Source organism: Alexandromys fortis, unplaced genomic scaffold (genome assembly GCF_014885135.2).
Source record: "Alexandromys fortis isolate MF-2015 unplaced genomic scaffold, M_Fortis_MF-2015_v1.1 scaffold_47, whole genome shotgun sequence".
NCBI lineage: Eukaryota > Metazoa > Chordata > Mammalia > Rodentia > Cricetidae > Alexandromys > Alexandromys fortis.
This window is the reverse complement of record NW_026067957.1, coordinates 5,886,795-5,909,955: the sequence shown is the minus strand read 5'-3', so window position 1 is coordinate 5,909,955 and position 23,161 is coordinate 5,886,795. Positions and strand designations below refer to the sequence as shown.

The 23,161-nt window shown below is 44.1% G+C and overlaps 1 protein-coding gene across 10 annotated transcripts in view; it reads left to right on the top strand.

Moving 5' to 3' along the window:
* The first annotated feature begins 11,897 nt into the window (after positions 1 to 11,897).
* The window catches only part of Gpatch2l (G-patch domain containing 2 like), a 55,287-nt gene continuing 44,023 nt past the window's right edge, over positions 11,898 to 23,161 (top strand). For 9 of the 10 annotated variants that reach the window (XR_007593621.1, XR_007593625.1, XR_007593624.1 and 6 more), the window contains exons 1-2: positions 11,972 to 11,995; positions 13,996 to 14,667. Coding sequence is in view for 5 of the 10 variants with exons in the window: in XM_050152425.1 (XP_050008382.1) it covers positions 14,006 to 14,667 (662 nt within the window). In the remaining 5 variants the exon portion in view is untranslated. Of the gene's footprint in view, positions 11,996 to 13,995; positions 14,668 to 23,161 lie in introns of all 10 variants that reach the window. The other variant, XM_050152423.1, reaches the window with a different exon arrangement.

Here is a 23,161-nt window from a genome sequence, read left to right as displayed (position 1 = left end):
AATTGTATTAAAGGGTCACAGCATTAGGAAGGTTGACAACCACTGACTTAGATTATAGGGCTATTTTGAGGACTAATGGAGCAATCTCATTAATTAATAAAAGAGATACTGTTTCACAGTATATGTCTAATAGTTAATATATTTATATATGTTGTACTGTGTATCTGGGAAGATGTTAGCTGCTGAGGTTGTGGACCTGAGTTTGATGTCTGGAACCTCTAAGGAGAGAACCAAATCTCTCAAGTGGTCCTCTGACCTAGACACACAGAGTAAGTATATAAATGTGATAAATTAGAGAATAGTACTACCCACATATATGATTTCCTTGAGGATTAGACCTTAGAGGATTGAGTTAATCCATATTAATATTTAAGTACTGAGTGCCCAAAAGATGATAATGATCTTTACAGTCACATCTCTCTCCACCCAAACTGTAAATGGAGACTGCTCATTCATTTCCTGGCTGCCCAGACCCAAATAATCACACAGAAGCTATATTAATTACAACACTGCTTGGCCAATGACATAGGCATATTACTAGCCATTCTGTTAATCTATGTATCACCACAACATCCTTCTCCTTCAGCAGCTATATGGAGTCTTCTTGATTCCGCCTACTCTCTATCTGTATCTCTTCCAACCTAGCCATGTTCTGCCCTGCCATAGGCCAAAGAAGCTTTATTCATTAACCAATAAAAGCAACACATATACAGAAGGACATCCCACATCATTTCCCCTTTTAATTTTAATTAAAAAGGAAGGTTTTAACTTTAAAATATTAAATTGCACATACAAAAGTTATCAAGCAAGAATTATAGTTACAATATTTAATCCATTTACATTTGGCAAATTAAGGGAAATAGTCTATCATCTATCCTATCTTTGTGAGTCTAAAGTTTTATACCTAATTTATCTTTTATCATAACTAAGGAAAACTATAACTATCTGTTTTCAAATCTTCAAAGACCCCAGAAGGATATAATATTACCTAAGTAAACAGGAAGTTCATTGTAAGTAACTCCCAAAGTTCTAAAATTAACAGAGACATCTTGCTGCCTGGACAGTCATTCAAATTTCTTCTGTAATATTGGGGCATCCATCTTCAGCCTACAGGCCCATAGTATCTGGCAGATTTTTACGTGAAGCAGGAAGTTTGAAGATCAGTTTTTCCTTGTAATGGCAAAGCTTTTCTTTCTTCAGTTGCTTTCTTCTGTGTCCTACAGAATGTCTGGCAGTTTCTTCTGTGAATCAGGAATCCTAAAGGACCCTCCTGTCTTTCAAACATTTAACAGTGACTTTTCTGTGGGTCCTGCATGTTCAATTGATACAGTATACCACAAAACAGTCCAGGAAGAGCAGTTTCTTGGCCAGATAGCTAGGCTTGACACTTTGAAGGTAAATTCCATAATTAGTTTCTTTAATGCCCACTAACCTCTCTGAAGTAATTGGTACTGCCAGAAACAGACATGTCTTACTGTTGAGAAAAGTCTAAGTTCTTAAAACAATTTAAATGCCATATTCTGTAGGTCTTTGAAAGATTTGAATACCTATCCATCTGAAATATATCTCTATACATCCAGAAAACCTAACTAACACAACTACAAGTTTGACTATTATAGGTAACTATCTATTAATCCAAAAAGTTTAATAGTACATTACATTTTTTTGTTTTCTTTCTCAAGACAGGCTTTCACTGTAGCTTTGTAACCTGTCCTAGAACTAGCTCTTGTAGAGCAAGCTGGCCTTGAACTCACAGAGATCCACCTGCCTCTGCCTCCCGAGTGCTGGGATTAAAGGTGTGTTCCACCACTGCTTAGCAATATGTTACCTTTTTAAATGAGCTGTATAAGCATAATCCCTTAAACAAAAGTAGAAATATACATAAAACAAAATTGATTTTAAATTTGTATCAATAAACCCAGCCCATACCAATGTTAAGTATTCATTTCTATATCATATCCCCCTTTAAATGAGAACAGACATTTCTAAAATATCATTTTTGGAATTTGGTCATAGTTTTCTCCAAACTGCTTCTGGGTGTTTGTTGGATGAAGTATCTTTAGGTTTCTTAAGCAATTCTTTCCTCTTAGAAGAACAGGTCGATGAAAAGCAATATACAGTGTTACACCAGCAGCAGCTTCCTACCGCTCATGTCTGCTGCATCTCTTGACTGTCAGGAGGCCACCACAAGCGAGCGCACTGCGCCGGCCAGGTTTGTGTAAGCATGCTCTGCAATATTTGCAAACGATGGAACTGCTGCAGGACACATTTCTCAGAACATATCCTTGTTGCTAAGTGATGTGTGACTGTGCTTTTAGTTGTCTAACTTAGTATATGTGTTTCTGGGGCAGTTCCTGACATACTGGAGCTCCTGAATGCTGGTTTCTCTTCCCTCGACTCCTTCTGGCTAATCTAAAAAAGTCAGGTCCAGCTAATCTTCCATTACTTCTTCCATGCACCCTCAGAGTTCCATCTTAGACGGCTTTGGCCCATACCTCTGAGGGTTCCTGCTATCTGCCCTTATGTCTGATGTGGAGGTGTGTGAGAACAAGCTCCACCCAACAGAGAAGGTGAGTCATCTGTGTTTGGTACTTTAGCTCCTCCCCACCTGTCCAGATGCTTCCAGCACCACCAGAGAGTACTTCGGAGCAGAGCTTCAGAGTTAGATTTCCATGCCAAGTCTCAACAGCAGAACAACTTGTATGTCTCCATGGGTAGAAAGTCAGGTATACAATTTACTGTCATTTCTAAAAAGACATCAAGAGAGGGATCTGTGTAGAGGAGTTGTGGGATTTTGTCCAAGTAAGTGGCAGCATTGCTTTTCAGTCCTGAGGAAGAGTAAGAAAGAAGGTGGAGGGAGGTATGTGAGAACAGCTTGAGCAATGGGCAGGTGGGAAAGCTATGACCTTTGGGCTGCATGTAACAGAAACCGACAACTCAGAGCTGTTTAAATACGAATGTTAGTGTGTGACAGAACGGAAGATTCCGGAAGGTTGATACTGTGTTCAGGGATATCATGAGAGATCTAGGTCGTCCCTCCATTCTGCTTACTTTGCGGTTGGCAAGATGATGCAGGGTTCTCAAATGTCATACTTAGTCCAATTTCTGGAAAAAGGACGAGAGATGGTTTCCTGCTATGACACGTTTTTCTTTTTATTTATTCTTCTCTCATACATTACACCCAGACTGCAGCCTCCCCTTCCTCCACTCCTCCCAGCTCTCCTCTCCCCCACATCACTGCTCCTTGTTTCCCTTCAGAAAAGAGCAGGCCTCCCAAGGAAACCAACCAAACACAGCATAACAAGACGCAATAAGACTAGGCACAAACCCTCACGTCAAGGCTGGACAAGGCAAGCTAGTAGGAGGGAAAGGGTCCCAAGTGCAGACAAAAGAGTCAGAGTCACCCCCAATCCCACTGTTGGGAGTCCCACAAAAACTCCACATGAAACAGCCACAACTTGTAGGCAGAGGACCTAGTGCAGACCCATGCAGGCTCCATGATTGCTGCTGCAGTTTCTGTGAATATTGAAGCAATCTCACAGATACTGGGACTTGAGGTATTATGGGATGGATCGGATCCCTCTAATACCTCAGGATGCAGTTGTGCTTGGGGGAGAACAGGGCCTTTACAGAGGTGACTAACTTCTGATGAAGCTGGAGGATGGACGCTAATCCAACTTCACGGGTGACTTGGTAAAAAAGAAACTTGCACACACAGACATCAGGGGAGTACACACCCAGAAGGGTGCCCTTCTGAAGAGGCAGCAGAAGATAGCCATCTGCAAGCCAGGGCGTGAGGTCTGAGCTCAGGCGTGGCGCAGAGGCAGCATGCTTGCTGAAATGTGGGATGCTCGGCACCACAGGCAGTAACACGACAACAAACACAGGGGAAGAAAGGCCTCTGTGGGAAGGAAGCCTGTGATTTCTGGTCTCTAGAAATGAAGGACACGAATTTACACTGGGTAAGCTGCCCAGCGTTTATCACGACAGCATTAGCAAAGCAATGCGAGGGAATGCCGTTGGGAAGAAGGAAGGGAACCGCGGGTGTTGTCCAGAGCATCTGTGACAGGGAGGGTGGAGTAGGAATACGTGAATGTAGTTTATATTACGTCAGGGAGTCAGACGTATCTAGATGTCAATCCTGGCTCTATGATTTGCCAGCTGTGTGGATTCAGGGAACTTTGGCTTTTCCATAGTTGTAGTTTTTTCCATCTGTAACATTGATATTAAATAATATATTAGGGAGAATCCGTGGCAGAAGGGATTTTTATTAACGTCATCAAAGTTAAGGACCTTGAGCTGGGTGTGGTCGCATATGTTTGTAATCTCCAGGACTTGTGAGACAGAAGCAGCAGATCTCTGTGAGATCAAGGCCAGACCTGTCTACAGAGAGAGTTTCAGGCCAGCCTGAGCTAGGTAACGAGAACCTGTCACAAACAAACAAACAAGCCATCCATCCTTTACCCCCCATCCACTCAGTCAAGGACTTGGGAGGACAACAGCGTAGTTTATCTGAGTGGGCCCAGTCTAGGCTCATGAGCTCCTAAAACCAGAGAACCCCTGGTAGTTACATTTAGAGAGAAGCACGAGAACAGAACACAGTCCAGAGTTTCTATGTCTTTGCTTTTGAAGGTGGCAGAAGGATCCACAAGTCAAAGATGGTAGGTGGCGTTTAGATGATGATTGAAGAGAGCAGGCAAAAGCACCTTGGCCTGAGTACTGCCATTTTGGCTTCAGACTCCATTTTATCTGCAGGGTGAAATAAAGTTCAGGTTCTCAAGCCCTAGGGGAGCTGAGGACTTCCTCCCTAAACCACAGACACAGTCATTGTACTTCTCTAGTTCTCTAGAAATGTTCCGGCTATTCCTAACCACAGCAGGAGCAAATGAGTCTGATTGGTTGGATGAACAGGCTTGCATTGTATGTTGGTTGACAATGGTGGAACACACAAGGTGAGTTCCTAATCTTTGATTTCTGATCGGTGAAGATTGTAGCTGTAACTTGGCAACAAATATTGGTGAATTGCATACTTAAAAGCCCTGTTTCTGCCCCTCCTCAGAGCTGTCAGGAGAAACAAGGCTCCCGAGTTCTTGTCCTGCAGCCCTGATCGATCAGTGACCCACTTATGTGGTGGATTACTGAAATCTTTGGAGCTCATAGTGTCGTCTCTCTCCTTCTTCATGGCTCATACCGAGCCTGGTGTAACAGTGATAAAGTCTTGGATATGGACTCTTCTTTAGAGCCTCGAAAAAGGAATATAGTTTATCAGATGCCTTGAGTTCAGCCCAGAAGGGCCTGCATCCAATTTCATATGAAACTGTAAGGATACGAACTGCTGTCTTAAGGCACTCCATGCGTGGCGACTCATTACAGCGGTCATAGGAAATGGAAAGCCACTGATAGGAGGTGGTTGTTGAGAGGCATGGTGGGAGTGCTCTCTACTTGGGGAGATGAGAGCAAAGGTCTATGCCTGTTAACTTCAGATAGAGCACAGTTGACAGACCAAAGAAATTATCCCACCCAAGTCTAGCTTAGTGAACCAGTGGGTACGATGGCTACGTACAGGAGTTCAGGTAAAAGGCTACTTACAGGAAGGTGGATGACCCAAAGGCTGCTGCTTTGTCCCCAAAAAAAAAAAAAAAAAAAAAAAAAAAAAAAAAAAAAAAAAAAAAAAAAAAGCCTACATCGGCAACAGAGTTGAAGAGAGGGAGATAAAATGAGTGACGTGGCATAGGAGGATATGGAGAGCCTCTGTCATCATGGACCACAACACAGACCTCTCTTCACAGTCTTTAAGACAGTTCTGTGTCTATCACCACTGCTTCCGAACAGATCAGTGCACCACCCCTTCCAGTTTCTAAGTCCCTGCCTCCAGGGAAGCTTCTCATTTAGCGAGACAATGTTCTAGGGCCAGGGGAGGAGGGTGCATTGCTGGGAATCACTTATTTTCTAAGTAAACATTAATACTCTTAGCCTCTTTGATTGCCAGAAAGAAGAATAACAACCACAGACTTCTGGAAAATTTCCAGGGTATCTAGGATTAGTTTAGGGAAGATCTGAGCTGGAAATGGGGGACAGGAAAGAGAGTGGTGGAGATGAGAGGATGGATAATTCGGTCATCCACTGTCTTCTGAGCTGGATGTGTGCTGACACAGCCGAGAGCTGAGATTGTGACCCGCTTGGGAAGCAGGAAGACATTCTCTCCTCTCTTCCCCCCCCCCTTGCTCCTCTCTTCCCCCTCCCTGCTTCTGTTCTCTACTCTCTCTCCCCCTTGGTCTGCCCTCTCTCCTCCATCTTTCGTTCCTTAGAGATGGGGTCTCATATATTCCAGGCTTGCCTCTGTGTAGCCAAGGGTGACTGTGAACTTCTAATCCTCCTTCCTCTACTTCCTGAGTGTGGGGACTTCAGTCCGGTGCTACTAGACCAGTTTTGTGCAGTTCTAGAGACAGAACCTGGGACTTCAAGCGTGCTAGGCAACAACTGTATCAAATCAGCTGCCTCCTTAGCTCTTTTATCTTGAATCTCTCTGCTCATGGCGTCCATCTTTCCACAAAGATAGAGTTTTCATTAGTCATAACAATTTATCTGAGGATTGTGGCAAGTGCTTCTAATTTCTTGGTTTAGCGTTTAGTAAACAAATACTTATTTGATTTTTGAATCTATCAAGCACCTGCCCTGTGCACAGCTCTGGGTCACACCCATATGATGTAAAGGGCTGGGCTTCAGGGAGGTGGAGTGGGCTTTGTTTTGCTTACATAGTCACATCTCCAGGGCTTAGCCAGGAGCCAGTGATGACGAAGGGGCTCAGTAAATATTTGCTTGCCTAGTGATTTTGTTGGGGGAGGCAAACTTGCTCCTAGGTGCCTCTAATTCAAGGTTGAATGAAGAAAGTGCAATTAATAAAGATTCTGGTGAATGCTGAGAGTTGGGCAGAGGAGTGGGGAAGCCAGGAGAAGTCTTCATGGAGGTGACTTTGGCTCTGAGCCTTTAAATTACCCCCAAGTCCTCAGGGTGTTCTGGAAGCAGCAAGTGGTTTGCTGTGCTCAAGCGTGATGCAAGAGGCAGTAGACCATGGATGAAGTGACACGATCCCAATTATGTCTTAGGAAGTTCATTATGGTGCCAGCCAAAGACGGCTTTTCTGGAGGGTAACAAGTGCTAGGACCGTAGGGCGGTGGGTGGTTGTGCATTCAGCAGAGTGACTCCCTGTCCATGGCAGAGAGCAAACAAAGAAGGATGGCTGGGGTGAGAACGCTGGGAGAGTGGCAGGCACCGTGAGGCTTAGCATTAACTGAATATCAGGCTTGACAGAAGGAAGAAGAGGAAGAGGAGGAGTTAGCAAGAACTGGAAATACTTTGAAGCTTTGGGCCTTGGGCCTTGGCGGCAATGTCATTTCCCCAAACGGGGACAGATTTGAAAGGAACTGAGGAAGAAGCTAAGCTACATTTTGACATCTTAAATTATAGATGCGGGTGGAGTGCGCACACACGACATCTAGCCGAAAGCAGACACTGAAGCTGAATTGAAGGCATTTGGGAGCTTTCCGTGGAGACAGCGAGAACGGACACTACAGGAACGGATGAGACCCGTGGGAGGGGATTTGCCACTGGAGCAGAACAGCCGTCTGATGGCTGTGCACACCTGGTGAGGATTTCCACATCTCCTACCCTGTGAGAGTCACACATTCATCAAGTTCAAAACGGAACGAATCATTTCCCCATCGGCCCAGTTCTCTTTTTGACTTCTCTTGTTACTCAGTCTCTGTGTCACTCTGGCTCCAAATTCGTTACCTTTGTCATCTCCCCCAACTCTTGGTGGGCAATCTGGGGTGTGTGTGTGTGTGTGTGTACGCGTGCATGCAGAAGCAAGCTCCGAGGTATTTGTGAGTTGCACTGAGAGTGCAGTAACAGCCCACTACACTTGGTTTTTTTTTTTTTAATGTGAGGATTGAGGATCTGAACACATACTTGTGCAGCAAGCACTTCAACCACTCAGCCATTTCTCTAGCTCCCATCCTTCTAATTCTTTACACAAGCAGTTTATCAACAGGCAATTCTGGAAATCCATAAAACAACAAAGTGGAGCTGGGCGGTGGTGGTGCATGCCTGTAATCCTAGCACTTGGGAGGCAGGAGGAAGTGGCTCTCAGTGAGTTCGAGGCCAGTCTGGTTTATAAAGCAAATTCCAGGACGGTAAGGACTTACACAGAGAAACCGTGTCTTGAAAAACTAACCAGCCAACCAGCCAACCAACCAACCAACCAAACAAACAAACAAACAAAGACAAAACAACTCCAACAGATCGGAGATACAGGTATTTATACAAAACTATTTTTATTTATTTATTTTTTGAGACAGGGTCTCACCATGTAGCCCTGGCTAGTCTACATAGGAACTCTCTATGTAGACCAGACTTGCCTCAAACTTCCAGAGATCTGCCTGCCTCTGCCTATTGAATATTGAGATTAAAAGCATGTGCTATAATATCCAGCATTTGGAAAGTTACATAGTGTAACAATCTGGTCCTATTCCTATGTAAGCATAGTCCTGACTTCTTTTATGTATGAAGAGTCAAATTCTACCCTTTAAAGGGTCAGTTTTATTGAAATGTAATATATAGAAATGTAGACAATTATAAATCAGTAACTTTTTTTTCTTGAGACTAGGTCTTTTTATGTAGTCCTGGCAATCCTGGAACTCTCTATGTAGATCATGCTGGCCTTGAACTCACAGAAATCTGCTTTCTCTGCTTTTCCAGTGCTGGAATTAAAGTCATGTGTCACCATGCCTGGCTTAAATCAGTAACTTTTCATGTCATCAAATAATCTCCTGCAACATCAATTTTTATTTATATTGCTGGGTTGGAACTCAGGGCATTGTGCATGCTAAGCACATGCTTTACCATTGAGGACAATGCAGTGCCATGACTTCAGTTCTGAGAGGCTGTAAGGAATTCTGTTTCATAGATGCGCCAGGATTCCATTAGCTAACCCCTATAATATACTTCTATTTCTAGCCAGCAGCATTGTCCTTCTTATGCAGCAAATGCTACAGATATGAATAGACATATTTAGCATTTTTAAAAGTCCGTTTTAATTTTTCCTTAGAATAATTTTGTAGCCAAAATTTATGAATATATTTAAAAAATCTTTTAATTTCAGGATAGCCGGGTGGTGGTGGTGCACGCCTTTAATCCCAGCACTCGGGAGGCAGAGGCAGGCGGATCTCTGGGAGTTCGAGGCCAGCCTGGTCTACAAGAGCTAGTTCCGGGACGCGCACCAAAGCTACAGAGAAACCTTGTCTTGAAAAACAAAAAACAAAAAAAAAATTTTCAGGATAATTTTAGGTTTATGGAAAAATTATGGAGAGTCTACAATTTTTATATAAACCACACACACCCAGTTTTCCTTTGTTTATATCTTAGATAGTACCTTTATCATTATATATATATGTGTGTATTTACACATATATATATATATTTTTACACAGGCGTGTTGCTCTGCTGGTTGGAACTTGCTATATAGTTCAGATTGGCTCCAAACTGGCAATTCTTCCTTGACCTTTGAAATGCTGGGATCATAGGCATCTTCCACCACCCCCAGAGTTCTAGTTAGGGGGTTCCATTGTTGTGATGGAACACCATGACCAAAAGCAGCGTAGGAAGGAAAGGATTTATTTGACTTACTCTTTTACAGCACCGCTCACTCCTGAAGGAAGTCAGGACAGGAACTCAACAGGAGTCGAGTCCAGGAGTCAGGAGTGATGCAGAGGCTGTGGAGGGTGCTACTTAGTACCTTGCTCCTAATGGCTCACTCGGCCTGCTTTCTTACAGAACCCAAGACTACCAGCCCAGGGATGATACCACCCACAATGGGCTGGGCCCTCCCCATCAATCACTAGTTAAGAAAGTGCCCTATAGGCCTGTTCTGACAGAGGCATTTTATCTGTTGAGGCTTTACCCTCTCAGATGACTTTGTTAGGAATATTCCTAACGCGAGCTCTCAGCCAGTGCAAAACTCCCAATCAAGCCAAATCACAAGAAACCAAATTAAAGAACATCCAGGCTTAATGGGATTCCTGTGCTCTCGGGTGGCCTCAAGGGGAACCTGGAAGCCACAAACGCGACCACTGCGGGAGTGGTCAAGATTTTGGCGGCTGCCTTGACCCTCCTCAGGGGAGGGGGTGAAGGTTTGGCGGGTTCAGGCACGGGGCCTCCAAAGATGGAGTCCAGAGACTGGGACTTACAGACTTTAGCTGTGTCAAGTTGACATAAAACTATCCAGAACACCCAGGAAATTAATTAACTTTTACTACATTATTAACTAAAGTCTATCGTTTTAGCCAGATTTACTCTTCATCTGATTCTCTTTTTTTCTATTCCAGTATTCCTCCAACATAGCATTTAGTTGCCATGTTTCACTTTAGGCTCCTCTAAGCTTTGACAGTTTCTTAGACAGTTTTCCTTATCTTTGATGTCCGGAACATCAAACATTTAAGGAATACTGGTAAGGCATTCTGTAGGCTAGTTTTCAACCATAGTTGGTCTGATTGAAAGGCCTCTGGCCAGCCAATCCCTGGCAAACATGGCTCTGGCAGGCCTTGCCCTTTTCTCCCATTCCTTCTGCCTTGCTACAAACCCTTAAATTACACTCCTAAAGCTAACCACCGAGGTCTATTCCCTTATTTGGCCGTCTCCTCCTGGGGCCGACTATCAAGGTCTAGCTATCAAAGTATTGAAGTCCAGATATCACAAGTACCCTTTGGCTCACCTAATTAACATGCTCAATTAAACTTAAACTCCTCATCCTAACACGGAGTTTCCCATTTCACCTTTATAAACCAACATTTGCCTATGGGCCACGTCTGTCTCCTTTCTATCCAGAGCAGTCCTTTGTCCCTCTGGGACAAATATCTGCCCCCTTTCCCTTGTTCCCTTCCCCTTTTCCCCTGTCCTCTATCTCCTGTCGTCTTTGTCTCTCTTTTTTTTTTTTTTTGTTTTTGTTTTTTTCAAGACAGGGTTTCTCTGTAGCTGTGGAGCCTGTCCTGGAACTAGCTCTTGTAAACCAGGCTGGCCTCTAACTCACAGAGATCCACCTGCCTCTGCCTCCTGAGTGCTGGGATTAAAGGTGTGCACCACCACCGCCAGGCGTCTTTGTCTCTTATTTTGTCTTTCTGGGACAAAAAAATCTCGTTGGTGCTGAGAACTTGGTCTTTGGGGTCCTGTGCTGATACTTTTTCTTTCACTGGTTTCCTCTCTCCCTCTCTTCCTTTCTTTCTAGAGATTAGACTGGGGTTATGGGTTTTGGAAGGAAAGCACCATAACGTGTCATTCACGTAGACATCAAGCTCATGCGCTACCAACAGAACTGTTGAAGTTAACTGTGAACCTAGCCAGGGTAATGCTTGCCAGGCTCCCCACCATAAAGCTGCTTCCTTTTGGGCTCCTTTCAGTACTGCGTTATTCGCAAGGAAGCTGCTATGCACAGCTAGAGAGGAAACGGGTTCTGCGTCAAGAGAGCATATGTCTTTTACAGGAAATTTATTTTTACTTACTAACTTTCTCGTTCACTTAGGATGAGAGTATTAATATTTCTTTTATGCTTTGAGTTATAATGCAGTATGGTTTGTTTTTTGCTCAAGTCACGCACACTTTTATACGTCTTGAGTAACAATGCGAAGGCAGGTGACCTACTTCTCCTTAACGTCAGCAACCTACCTAAGAGAGAAGTGTGGTCTCCGTCCTCCTCTCCCTCCTACCCCACTTCCTAGTTTCCCGGTGGCCGGCCCACCGCAGAGCGGAAGTGGGCAATCCGCAGGGCGGAAGTGCAGAGAGGGCGTGTGTCCTCTCTTAGAGCTCGCCCCTCCCTTACCGTTGCAGCCCCACCTCTCCGGCTCAGACCGGAAATGAGGTCAGAGAGGGAAACCCGGACTAGAAGCTTCAGCCCCGAAGGAGGCGCCGGGTGCGAGCGGCTGCGGCAGCCGGTGAGGGGAAAGATGTCCGTGAGGCAGGGCCGCGCCTGGCGGGCTCCGGGTTGCAGCGGGGTGGCCCAGGGCACTGCGGGGCTGCGGCGAGTGACCGAGGGTGGCGGGGCCTTGCTACCCTAGACGCGGCTCCTCATCCTGGGCGCTGAGGGTCGGGCGGCCTCCGCGGCGACAGTCCCCTCCGCTCTCGCTGGGTCTTTGGTGGGCGACAGCGAGAGCTCAGGCTTGGTATCCCGAGCAGGGGTCTCCCTGGCCCTTGGGGACGTGCTGGGCATAGTGGAGAGCCCTTCGAAACACGGCTTTTCTCACTTCGGTGGCGGTACCGTGACACCCCCTCCCCTCCACCCCTTCGCTGTGGGAACCCAGTCACTAGGACCAGATTTGAGACAGTTTCTGCCCTAGACAGCCGATCCCCTGTCTCGGATGAGCCTAAATGAGAAGTTGCCTCTTGCCTCCCCCTCCTCCCGTCACTCATGGGAGACTAAGCTAGTCTTGGCTGCTTGTGGCCCACCAGCGTCCCGAGTGACTCAGACCAGGGTGTCAGGATAGGCTCCTGAAAGTAAGCCTGGAGGTGTGGGTGTGCCAGGGCTCGCTTTCTCTGTCCCCCGCGTGAGACGCAAGACTTCTGCGCCAGCATCTGAGGACACGTCGTTTAGTACACTTGTTCCACGTTAAAGTTTGTGCAGTTCTGCCTGAGTTTCAAAGCCGTAGTTCTTTGTTAGAGACTTAGATTTGCTGCTGTTCCCTCGTGTTTCTCTACTTTGGGTTTAGGGACACTTGTTTTCCAAATCCCATTCCTAGCGTTTTAAGCTACTACCGATTGCTGACCGGAAATGGTCTTTTTATGTGCAAGGCTTTTGACACTTGAGGAAGTGTGTTTGAGTGATAGTTTTTCTGGAGCTAGATGGCCCCATTGCTCTTGCAGACGTGACCCATAAACCGGGAAACTTCCCCTGCTTCTGAATTTGTTGACATAGGGACCCCGTGGGAACCGTTTTTAGAAAGTCCTTTGCAAAATGTAAATTGCATGAAGGGATATATGGTCTGAGCTCAGCTTTAAACTCTGATTATGGCCGAGATGTATTCTGGGCTTAACAAGAGCTGGGGAGAAAGAGCTGTTTTAGTATACAAAATGTAGGTGTTGTACAGATGGTATTAGACGTTCCTTTTGAAAATGAAAATTTGAAAATTGCCTCTACCACTCATGCCTTGAAAGTGTTGCTTCTGCTGGCCAGAAGTCTTAGAGACATCACCCTGCATACCTGTTTCAGTTTCATTCCTGTCCTGCTTTAGTGTGGTTGGCTCTAAGGCACATTTGGGGTGACCGACATGAGTAGTCTTAAGTACTATGCTAAAATAATAATCATAATAAAAAATCAGTGCCGTATTCTATGGTGTTCTGTATCTGGTAACTTCCAGGTGGCGGTTGGTACCATGGTAGTACCAGACGTAGGCTTTCTTTTTTCCCTCTTTCTTAGTACCTACTTGGGTAACCACAGATTCTTTATGAACCCTGCAAAGCCTTCCTGATAGCCGCCACTCAGATCTTTGTCTCCTCCTTCCCGCAAACGTCTTTTGCGGGTATCCCAGACCACTGCCTGGCCTTCCATTGTGACCGGATTCTGTCCAGTGCTCCTTTAGTTCTCCTTACCATAGTGTTGAAGTCATGTGATGAGCTGCCCCTCTCTGGTGAGACACTTTCTCGTGTTCAGGCGATCAAGGCACACATTTAATTGGAGGAAAGAAGCAGCTTTGTTTGTTTTTGTTAAGTCCCAATTATCATCTGGTGAGCCATTGAATATGTCGGTTTCAGGTATGTAACGAAACGAGGGCCAGACGCCTTATGTGTGTGGCTTTCGGGCGCATGGATGTTGGAAACAGTGGTGATTGCAGTGGATGAAAGGAGTCTGTTTCCCATAGCCTGGCAGGGAGCCACAGTGCCATTATGTGCTTTATAAAATTACTGGAAACACCAGGCTCTTCAAGCTTTTCTTCTTCTTCTTCTTTCTGGCAGATGTGGCCTCATGGATGAGCTGGTACATGACTTAGCTTCAGCCTTGGAGCAGACATCTGAGCAGAGTAAGCTTGGTGAGCTGTGGGAGGAGATGGCCCTGAGCCCCAGGCAGCAGAGACGGCAGCTTCGGAAGCGCAGAGGCCGGAAACGCAGGTCTGACTTTTCTCACCTGGCAGAGCATGCCTGCTGCTTCAGTGAAGCCTCGGAGTCAAGTCTGGATGAAGCCACAAAGGACTGCCGAGAAGTGGCTCCGCTCACCAATTTTAGTGACTCTGATGACACAGTGGCGAGCAAACGGCACCCAGCTCTCAGTGCCATCATTAGAAGTAAGCCACACTCTTGGCATGAATCTGACTCCTTTACCGAAAACGCACCTTGCCGACCACTCAGGCGCCGGCGGAAGGTGAAGAGAGTGACGTCAGAGGTGGCCGCCAGCCTTCAGCAGAAGCTGAAGGTGTCAGATTGGAGCTACGAGAGAGGCTGCAGGTTCAAGTCTGCCAAGAAGCAGCGTTTGTCCCGCTGGAAGGAGAACACTCCCTGGACCTCATCAGGGCATGGGCTGTGTGAGGCCGCAGAAAACAGGACTTTCCTAAGCAGAACAGGAAGGAAAGAGAGGATGGAGTGTGAAGCAGAGGAAGCGAAGCAGGGCTCTGACGAGAACATGTCAGAATGGTGAGAGCGCCCCTCCTAAAGCAAAGGTCTCCCTGGAGTGCAGTCCCAGGCCTGCAATGAGTCCCACTCTCTTCTAAGCAGGCCTGCTAGTGTTGCCCTTGTAGGCTGGCTGCCTGGAGTCAGCTGCTTTGCAAAGTGCCATTCGCAAATCTGTTTCTCTATGTCAAAAAGGCTGTGTGTAACAGTTTAAGCCTAAAAATAATTTCAAACATGTATTTTAAACCAGGAATTTGTCTTAAAAAATAATTTGCTGTTTTTTATATCGCTCAGTTCATACAAAGCTGCTGCTATTTAGAATCAAAGTATCAGCGAGAGCTGGTGTTGACAGCTATGACAGAGAAAGCACGGGGTGCCAGTTCTAGGCAGTTTGTAAACAGATGCAACCTAGGTTTGCTCTTTAAGAATCAGCCCACACCGTTAATCCCAGCACTTAGGAGGCAAAGGCAGATGGATCTCTGTGAATTCCAGGCCTACAAAGTAAGTTTCAGGACTGTTAAGAGAATCCCTATCTCAAAAGAGATAGAGAGAGAGAATGAGAATCATGACTTTCTATACTTTGGGGCTATAATTCTGTTTTCGGCTAGTTTGACTGTATTGCATGCATTTCTTAGTTTGTGTGTGTATGTTTGTGTACGTGTATGCATGTGCCTGTGGAGGCCTAAAGTGAATGGTTATGTTTTCCTCTTACTTTTCACCTTGTTTGTGGAAATTGTCACTAAGCCAGAGCTCACCAAGTGGCTTGACTGGGTGGTCAGCAAGCCCTGGGAATCCACCTGTCTCAGCTCTCACAGTAAGATTATAGACATGCACTGCCGCTCCTGGCTTTTATGTGGATGTTAGGGATCCACGTTCAAGTCCTCATGCTTACTCAGTGAGCACTTTACCCACTGAGCCATCTCATGGCTTCTTTAGCGCCTACCTACCTGCCTGCCTCTGAGTGGGTGAGTGACTGAGTTTGTGTATGTATCTGTGTGTAATCAAACTCAGGTCATCAGCCTTGGCAACAGGTGCTTTAACCTACTCACTGAGCTATCTTGATCAGTCCTTGAGTGTTTCCTGATGGCAGACATTTAAGTTGTGTGCATATATAGTGTGGTTTGAAAATAACACCGTGAGTCCTTTTAATCTTGTATCACATGATAAAGTACTCTGGTGGTTGCATGTTTAAAATGTCAGTGTAGTTTTGGTAACTCACTTCTCTCCATGTCAGATCACCCTGCAAACATGGATACTTGGCAGCCTGATACCTGAATATTATTACTAGAGTTAAAATGTGACCTCTCCGTGAGGGTGCCTTTGGTGTCTGGGGCAGTTCTTTGTGACACACTGCAGGATGTTTAGCAGCTCTGCCATGTTGCTACCCTTCTTCCTGTGTCCACTCGGATCTGTCAGGGTGGCCGTTAGGTGTGGTGAGCACTGCAGGTTTGTTAAATACTCTGTATGGTAGGCACTGTACTGCGTGTCTGCTGAATAGGTTTATTTATTCCTATGATGGTAGAACCTCATTATTTGTATTTTTAGAAGAGAAAACTAGGTTTAGAGTTTGAGTAATTTACCAGGGTCACCTAGTGCTCAGACAGAGTCAAACTGATTTCCAAGCTCATATTTCACCAGGTTTGGCTTCCTGTTATGTTTTTCAGTGTAGCACAAATAACCTTTCTTATGACCTTGTTCTTCTGAAATTCCCACCCTCAAAGGCATAAAGCTTAGGTCCACCAAGGCAAGGCTGTGTTGGTAACAACACAAGCCGTGGAGGTCTGTGTGCTTTCTCCTTTTCTGAATGTCTTTGAATTTAACTTTGAAACTTTTTCTTACTAACTCTATTTTGCCAGTGTGTTCAGCTGTTTTGAGGTAGGCTTACAATTTGACTCTTGTAATTTTCTTCTGTAGGCTTACAATTTGACTCTTGTAATTTTCTTCTAAGTTTGATTCTGAGTCCTGTATCTAATTTATATGTAGTTTTTGGATTATAAAGGTATTCTTCCCTCATACTCATACTGTTTTTAATCAAACAAGAATTGCTTAGCCAACATGTAGCCTTTTATGATTCTGAAACCTGTTTCTGCATTCAAGGTACTGTAAGATCAGGCATTGACATCTTAGACTCTTAGAACTGGGAATGCAGACTTAAGATGGCCCTTTAGATTGTTGCTTGTGTCTTTTTCTTCCCCGGAATTTCTTGTTAAACTTGAAGATACTGTGTGTGCTAGAGACTGTCAGCTGTCTTCTCTAAGCACAGCTCCCAGCACAGGGCCTGGGACTGTGGTCCAGCAGTGATGCGTCTGTCTTCTAGCTTCCTGTCCCAGGCTGTCAGGCTCTAGGTTCTAATCCGAGAACCAGGAGAAACTGAAGTCAACAGAAGTTCTCATGAAATTCTTCTTTTCACACTGAAGAGACCTGACTCCTCCGTGGGCTTTCCCCCCTGGCCAGGACCTCAGACCCTTGCAGAGATAGGGATGCCAAAGTTGTTATCACTGAAGAAATAGTGGGTGGAGTGGCAGTGTGACATTGATCCTGTGTGAACAGTGGCTGGAGGGGAGATTCTAAAAGGAGACCCTCTTGGAGGCTAGATAAAGGGCTCAACAGTTAAGAGTACTCGTCAAAAAGCCTTGAGATCAGTTCTTAGCACCCACCCTGGGTTACGTACCTGTAATTCCAGCTCTAAGGAGATCCAATACGCTTTTCTGGACACACACACTTACATACACACCTTAAAAGGCTCCCTTGTGCTCTCACTGCCCACTGTTAAGATTATTGAAACAATGGACCCAAAAGTTTAAACTTTTCCCAGGAGTCCCGTGCTGGAGCAGGGAGAGGCTGAAATCCTAGTAGTGACCAGAAGAGGTGCTTGCTTTACAGGAAGATATCTCACAGTCTGGACAACTTACCTCACTGTTAAGTTAGCATGGTGACGCTGTTACAGGAGGATATGGAAACCCTAGGAGATTTCTCTCCCTGATTCCGGCCAAACTAAATAATTCCACCTTCATTTATCCATTTATATTTCCAAATTTCTTTTAAAATACAGGGAAACTAGGTGGTGGGTTTATGGCAATAGTAATGGACACACACTGAGGAAAAAGTCTTTGAAATGTGTAATTGAATTATAAGGCATGGTGGCGCATTCTTTAGTCCCAGTATTTAAGAAGTAGAGACAAGAAGACCAGGAGTTCAAGACCAGTCTCAGCTACTTAATGAGTTTGAGACCAGCCTGGGCTATACGATACTCTGTTTTTAAAAATGAATAAAGAGAATCAAATTTTTAAAGGAATGTTAAATCACTTCTTGACTTGTCTCCATTTATCTGTTGTTACAAATAGAAATGCCCTTGTATTTTTCCCCTAAACACATTCTGTCGAGAGACGGGTGCTTCTTATTTCTGGCATCAGAATATGTCCAAACTTTCCTCATCATTGAAGTAGAATAAAAATTTTCAATTTTCAAGCTGCTCTTCATTATTACTTATTTTAACTCATTATTACTATATTATTTAAGATAGGGTCTTTACCTCAGGATGACTTGCATCTTGCAATCTTGCAGGCTTGTGGCTTCTAATTTGTTTCACTTTAGTGTTGGGGGTTGAACTCAGAGCTTTGTACATGGTGGGCAGGTACTCTGAAACTGAGCCTCACCCAAGACCCGTTTTATAAGCAGGGCTAACATTAGACTGCAAATAGAAAATAGTTATGATTTGTGTATTAACTCCCTGTTGGCAAGTTGATTATGTCAAAATTATCCTACCTTCTGCTTTAAAAGAAGTCCTTTCATGAATCCCTGTGGCTGCTATTTAATGAAGCTGCCTGGCTGTGCCATGTTTCAGTCACATAGAGATCAAAGTGTTGAACTTTACTTCCTGTCAGTCATGTTGAGGGTTCTCACCATCAGCCCTGTAAACTTACTAACCTTGATCCACCTTGTAAAATTACTGAGATAAGAAGTTGATTATTAACCTTAGCCTAGTCTGTGGGTAGTGTTTTAAGAAACAATGTGTTGAGTGCTTTGGATTTGGTAACGTGTATGTTAATTGGCTTTATTTCTAGTTTACTTAAATTTGCTTATTGCTAGCAATTAAAAATTGCTAATAGTTTAAAGCCTTGCTGCTGTTTCTTTCTGCTTTTCTTTCTCTGTTCTGTTCTTCAGTTGTGTTCCAGCTAAGACTTGTGCGGGTTTAGAAATGGGTGTTACATAATAACTTTATTCATGCTTTGTAAAGATCAAGTTATTACTGTAATGTCTTCTGTGTATTTATGGGAGTAAATACTCTGAGATTTTACAAATCTTGTAAAATTAGTTCCTTCAAATATCATTACTTCGTTCAGATTTTCCGAGTATCACTTGTCCCTAAGTGATGAGCTTAGCTGGTGTTCTCTGCTCTCCAGCAGTGCAGTATATATGTAGCTCTTACATACAGTTTAGTTCTCTTATGAGCAGATCGGTCTCATCAAGAGCCTTCCTCAGGTGATGGATTAGAGGCCAGTCTCACAGAAAGAAAATAGTCCCTTTTCTTGGAAGGCAAGTGACAGAGATGGAGTGCTAGGCCTGTCCCCTCCTTCCCCAGCCCAAGCTGACCTTCTGCAGCCCCTTGGTGCCTCTTGTTTTCTTATTTTTATAGAAAATCAATATCCTTTCTGACACAAACAATAGCTCAGAAGCGAGAATAGATGGGAGGAAGCTGAGATCTCTGTCCATCACCTCTCCCTTGAACTGCCCCAAACTCTTTAATTATGAGTGTGCTTTGCTCCAGGTGTTTGTGACAGTGAAATTGCTAAATGAGGACCATTTTAACCAAAGATTGGGTGATCAATAACATTCTATAGCAGTAGCTTGTTGGATCAATAGCATTCATTATTTCATGGTTAAGGTAAGTAGTCTCCTTTGCAACTGGGGGTCATTAATCAGGGGTTACTGGGGCAGTGGAAAGAAAATATGTAGTGTTGGAAGTTCTCTTTTTCTTTTCTGTAAACAGAGATGCCGACCAAGTAAATACTTACCTTTGCAGCTATTGACAGCGTTCACTGAAAGGTACTGGAAGACTAGCAGAGACTGCTATATAGACTTAGTCTGTTCTGATAGTGCATCCTCAGAAACAGTCCCAAGACACTCAGGGAGGCTCATGTGATATGACTGTATTTGAAGGTCTGTCTCTTAGAGCCTCCCTTCCAAAAAGAGCTTTGCTGGAAAGTACAGATCTAAACAGTAAATATATAATATTAGAGAGCAGAAAATGAAAATGAAGTGGATCATTTCACTGAGTCCTGAGTTCTAGGTTACTGCAACAATTAGGGATTCCAGCATGGGTATTATCCCAGAGCTGAGAGAAATAAGCTGGAGCACTTCTTTAAGGACCCCTGGAGAGCCTGTGCTTCTTAGTCTGCCTGCTGTTAGGAATACTGTGAATTTGTATTTTAAAAGGCATCTAATAAGCAACTTCAACTATCTACTGTAATACTTAGGAAAAATCAGACATCTGCACTAGTGAGAAGCCTCGGTGTGTGAAGCTGCTTGCCGTCAAGCCTGAGAACGTGATTTGGATTTCCCGGATTCATGTGGTGAAAGAACCAGTTCCCCACAAGTTGTCCTCTGACATCCATACATGCACTGTGACACTCATACCGCCCCCCCCCCCCCATCAGTCATCAAGCAAATGTAATAGAAGCTGAAAACAACAGGAAAAAATGAACGTTTTACACACTCACATTACCTGAAACCAGGATGAGAGCTAACCAATCAGCCAGGTTTCCTCTGCTGCAGGCTGTCTGCCCTGAAAATGCAAGACCTTGTGTGCATTCTCCCCAGGCAACCCTGGGTTTAGAAATGCAAATATGGCCAGAACGTCTCAGGTGGTGTGTTAACTTCCTCCTTCACTTCCAACCTACATCTCTCAGTTTTCTGTGGATAGGGAAGTCTGGTTCTCTTAGTGTGTTTGGTGTTTGTGTGTAGGAGGCAGTCAGGGGAAGTTGAGCCTTCAAGCATACAGTTTAGTATTGCATGGCCAGAAAAGGAGAAAGTTCCTCTTTGTAGTGCATTCTAGACTGTCGTGTTTCCTATGCCTCAGTTTGTTACAAATTGCTGGTGTGGGTTGGGGTGAGAGTCAGGTAGTGAGGGTAGGGAGGTGATCCAGTGTCAGTCTAGACCTGTGTGAGTTGAAAACCCAGTAACCCTGGGAATTATGTCAAGGCCTTCTTGTGCCTCTTGATGAGGGGTGGGTCTGGCAAAGGAGAATGGGCCTGAGGGCATATATGTATATTTTTTTGGACAGATAGTAACCTTTGAATAACTGGAAACAATCCCCAACTTGACAAATAAGATTGCATGGAATTAAAAATCTGCTGCACAGCAAAAGCAGTAATTATCAGAATAAAGAGAGCCTCCAGGATGGGAGGAAATCTGCAAACTGTTCTTCCCATTAATACCCAGAGCCTACAGAGAACTCAGAAAAGTAAACACCAAAACAAATAATCCAGGCAGTAAATGGGCATATTGTTTGAGCAGACAGTTCTCAAAAGAAGTACAAATTCTCAATAAATATGTGAAAAAATGTTCATTATCCTTAGCCATCAGGCAATTGCAAATCAAAACTACATCGACATTCACTCAGTTTTTACCTCAGTCAGAATGGCTGTCAGCAAGAAGTCAAACAATAGCAAATGCTGGCGAGGATGGGGTTGGGGGACACTTACACTGTCTTGGAATGTAAATTAATGCAGGCACAATGGAAATCAGTATGGAGGCTTCTAAGAAAATTAATGATCCAGCTATGCTATTCCTGCTTATCTACCTGAAGGAATTCATGCCAGCCCAGGACAGAGATTCTTTATGCCCATGTTTGTTGTGATACTTTTCACAGTAGTCACGGTACAGACTCAGCCTAGCTGTAGAGAAAATACTGTTTGCAGACACAATGGAATATTATTTAGCTATTAAGAATAATGAAATCATATCATTGCAGGAAAATGGTTGGTACCAGAGATCATGCTGAATGAAGTCAGCTAGGCTCAGAAAAACAAGTATCACATGTATTCTCTCTTATATGTAATCCAGACATTTTAAAAAAGGACTTGAGCTGGGCGGCGGTGGTACACGCCTTTAATCCCAGCACTTGGGAGGCAGGCACATCTCTGTGAGTTCGAGGCCAGCCTGGTCTACAGGAGCTAGTTTCAGGACAGGCTCCAAAGCTACAGAGAAACCCTGTTTCAACAAACAAACAAAACAAAACAAAGAAACGAACAAAAGGACCTGAAAGCTGTGGGGCAGCCATTTGGGAAGAGGAAAGGGCAGGGGCCCAGCATGGGAGGACAAGCCTGTGGGAGGGGTGATTAGGAGCTCTGTATGTAGTATACAGTTATAAAGATATCATAAAGAAATGTGGAATTTTATACAGTGATTTATGACTAAAAGCATGCTAGAACATGAGGTCAGAGGGATTGAATTAAATTCTGTCCAGTTTCATTTATTTAAAGGAGAAATATTACAAATAATTTGGGACATGTTTACTAAAAGAAAAAGAGGCTTTTGAACACATTCTGTAGAATGATGGAAAGGGGAACATTGTTCTCAAAGTTCAGGGGAGGAACAAACCTTTGAAGACTACAGTGACAGTTAGAAGAATATTTTAGGAAGTATTTGCCAGGATACAAATAGAATCATTTTGAAATAGGAAACAGAATTGGAAGGTGAGTATTCAGACAACCAGTATTGGGGAGAAAAACGTACAAGGAAATTTAAGGTATAATTGTAATTACAAAGTGAAGAACAGAATTGATGATATGGAAAACTTCCGAGTCTTCTCAGAATGCAGATAGTGAGAGAGGACATCAGGTCTGGAGGGTAAGAAATCAGAGCCCAGTCAGTGCATGTATTCTCCCAGTGAAGAACCAAGACATTGGCAAAGAAGGGCTTAAGAGATACAACTGATGGGGGAAAAAATTACTGAATGGAAAAAAAAAATTAAACCTGAGTTTAAAATTGATAACTAAAGAAAACAATTCTCTCCCCATACATGTTCTGGCAGTATGTTTTAAGTTCTGCATTGGCAGTCTGGTTGGACCAGGTATGAAGACAAACCCTAAAAGGGATGAAAATACCATTGCATTCATCCCCAGTGATAAATGTGAGGGGCTGCATTTGCTGGCAAAATTTAGAGGAGAAAAGCTTTATTTTCTTCTTACATATAGAAAAGATAAATTTTATGCGGAAAGGCAACAAAAAGCTTCAGAAATAGGGGCTGGAGAGAGGGCTCATTGGTTAAAAACACTGCTGCTCTTTGAGAGGACCCGGGTTTGATTCCCAGCACCAACATGCTAGCTCACAACCACCTGTAACTCCAATACCAGGAACATCTGACACCCACTACTGGCCTCTACATACACCAGCATATGCATAATACACAGACATACATACAGGCAAAACACTCATACATGTAAAAAGTAAGATTTGTTTAAAAAGAAAGTTTCAGAAATGTAGGTCCCTTAAAAATGAACACTTACCCAACTAA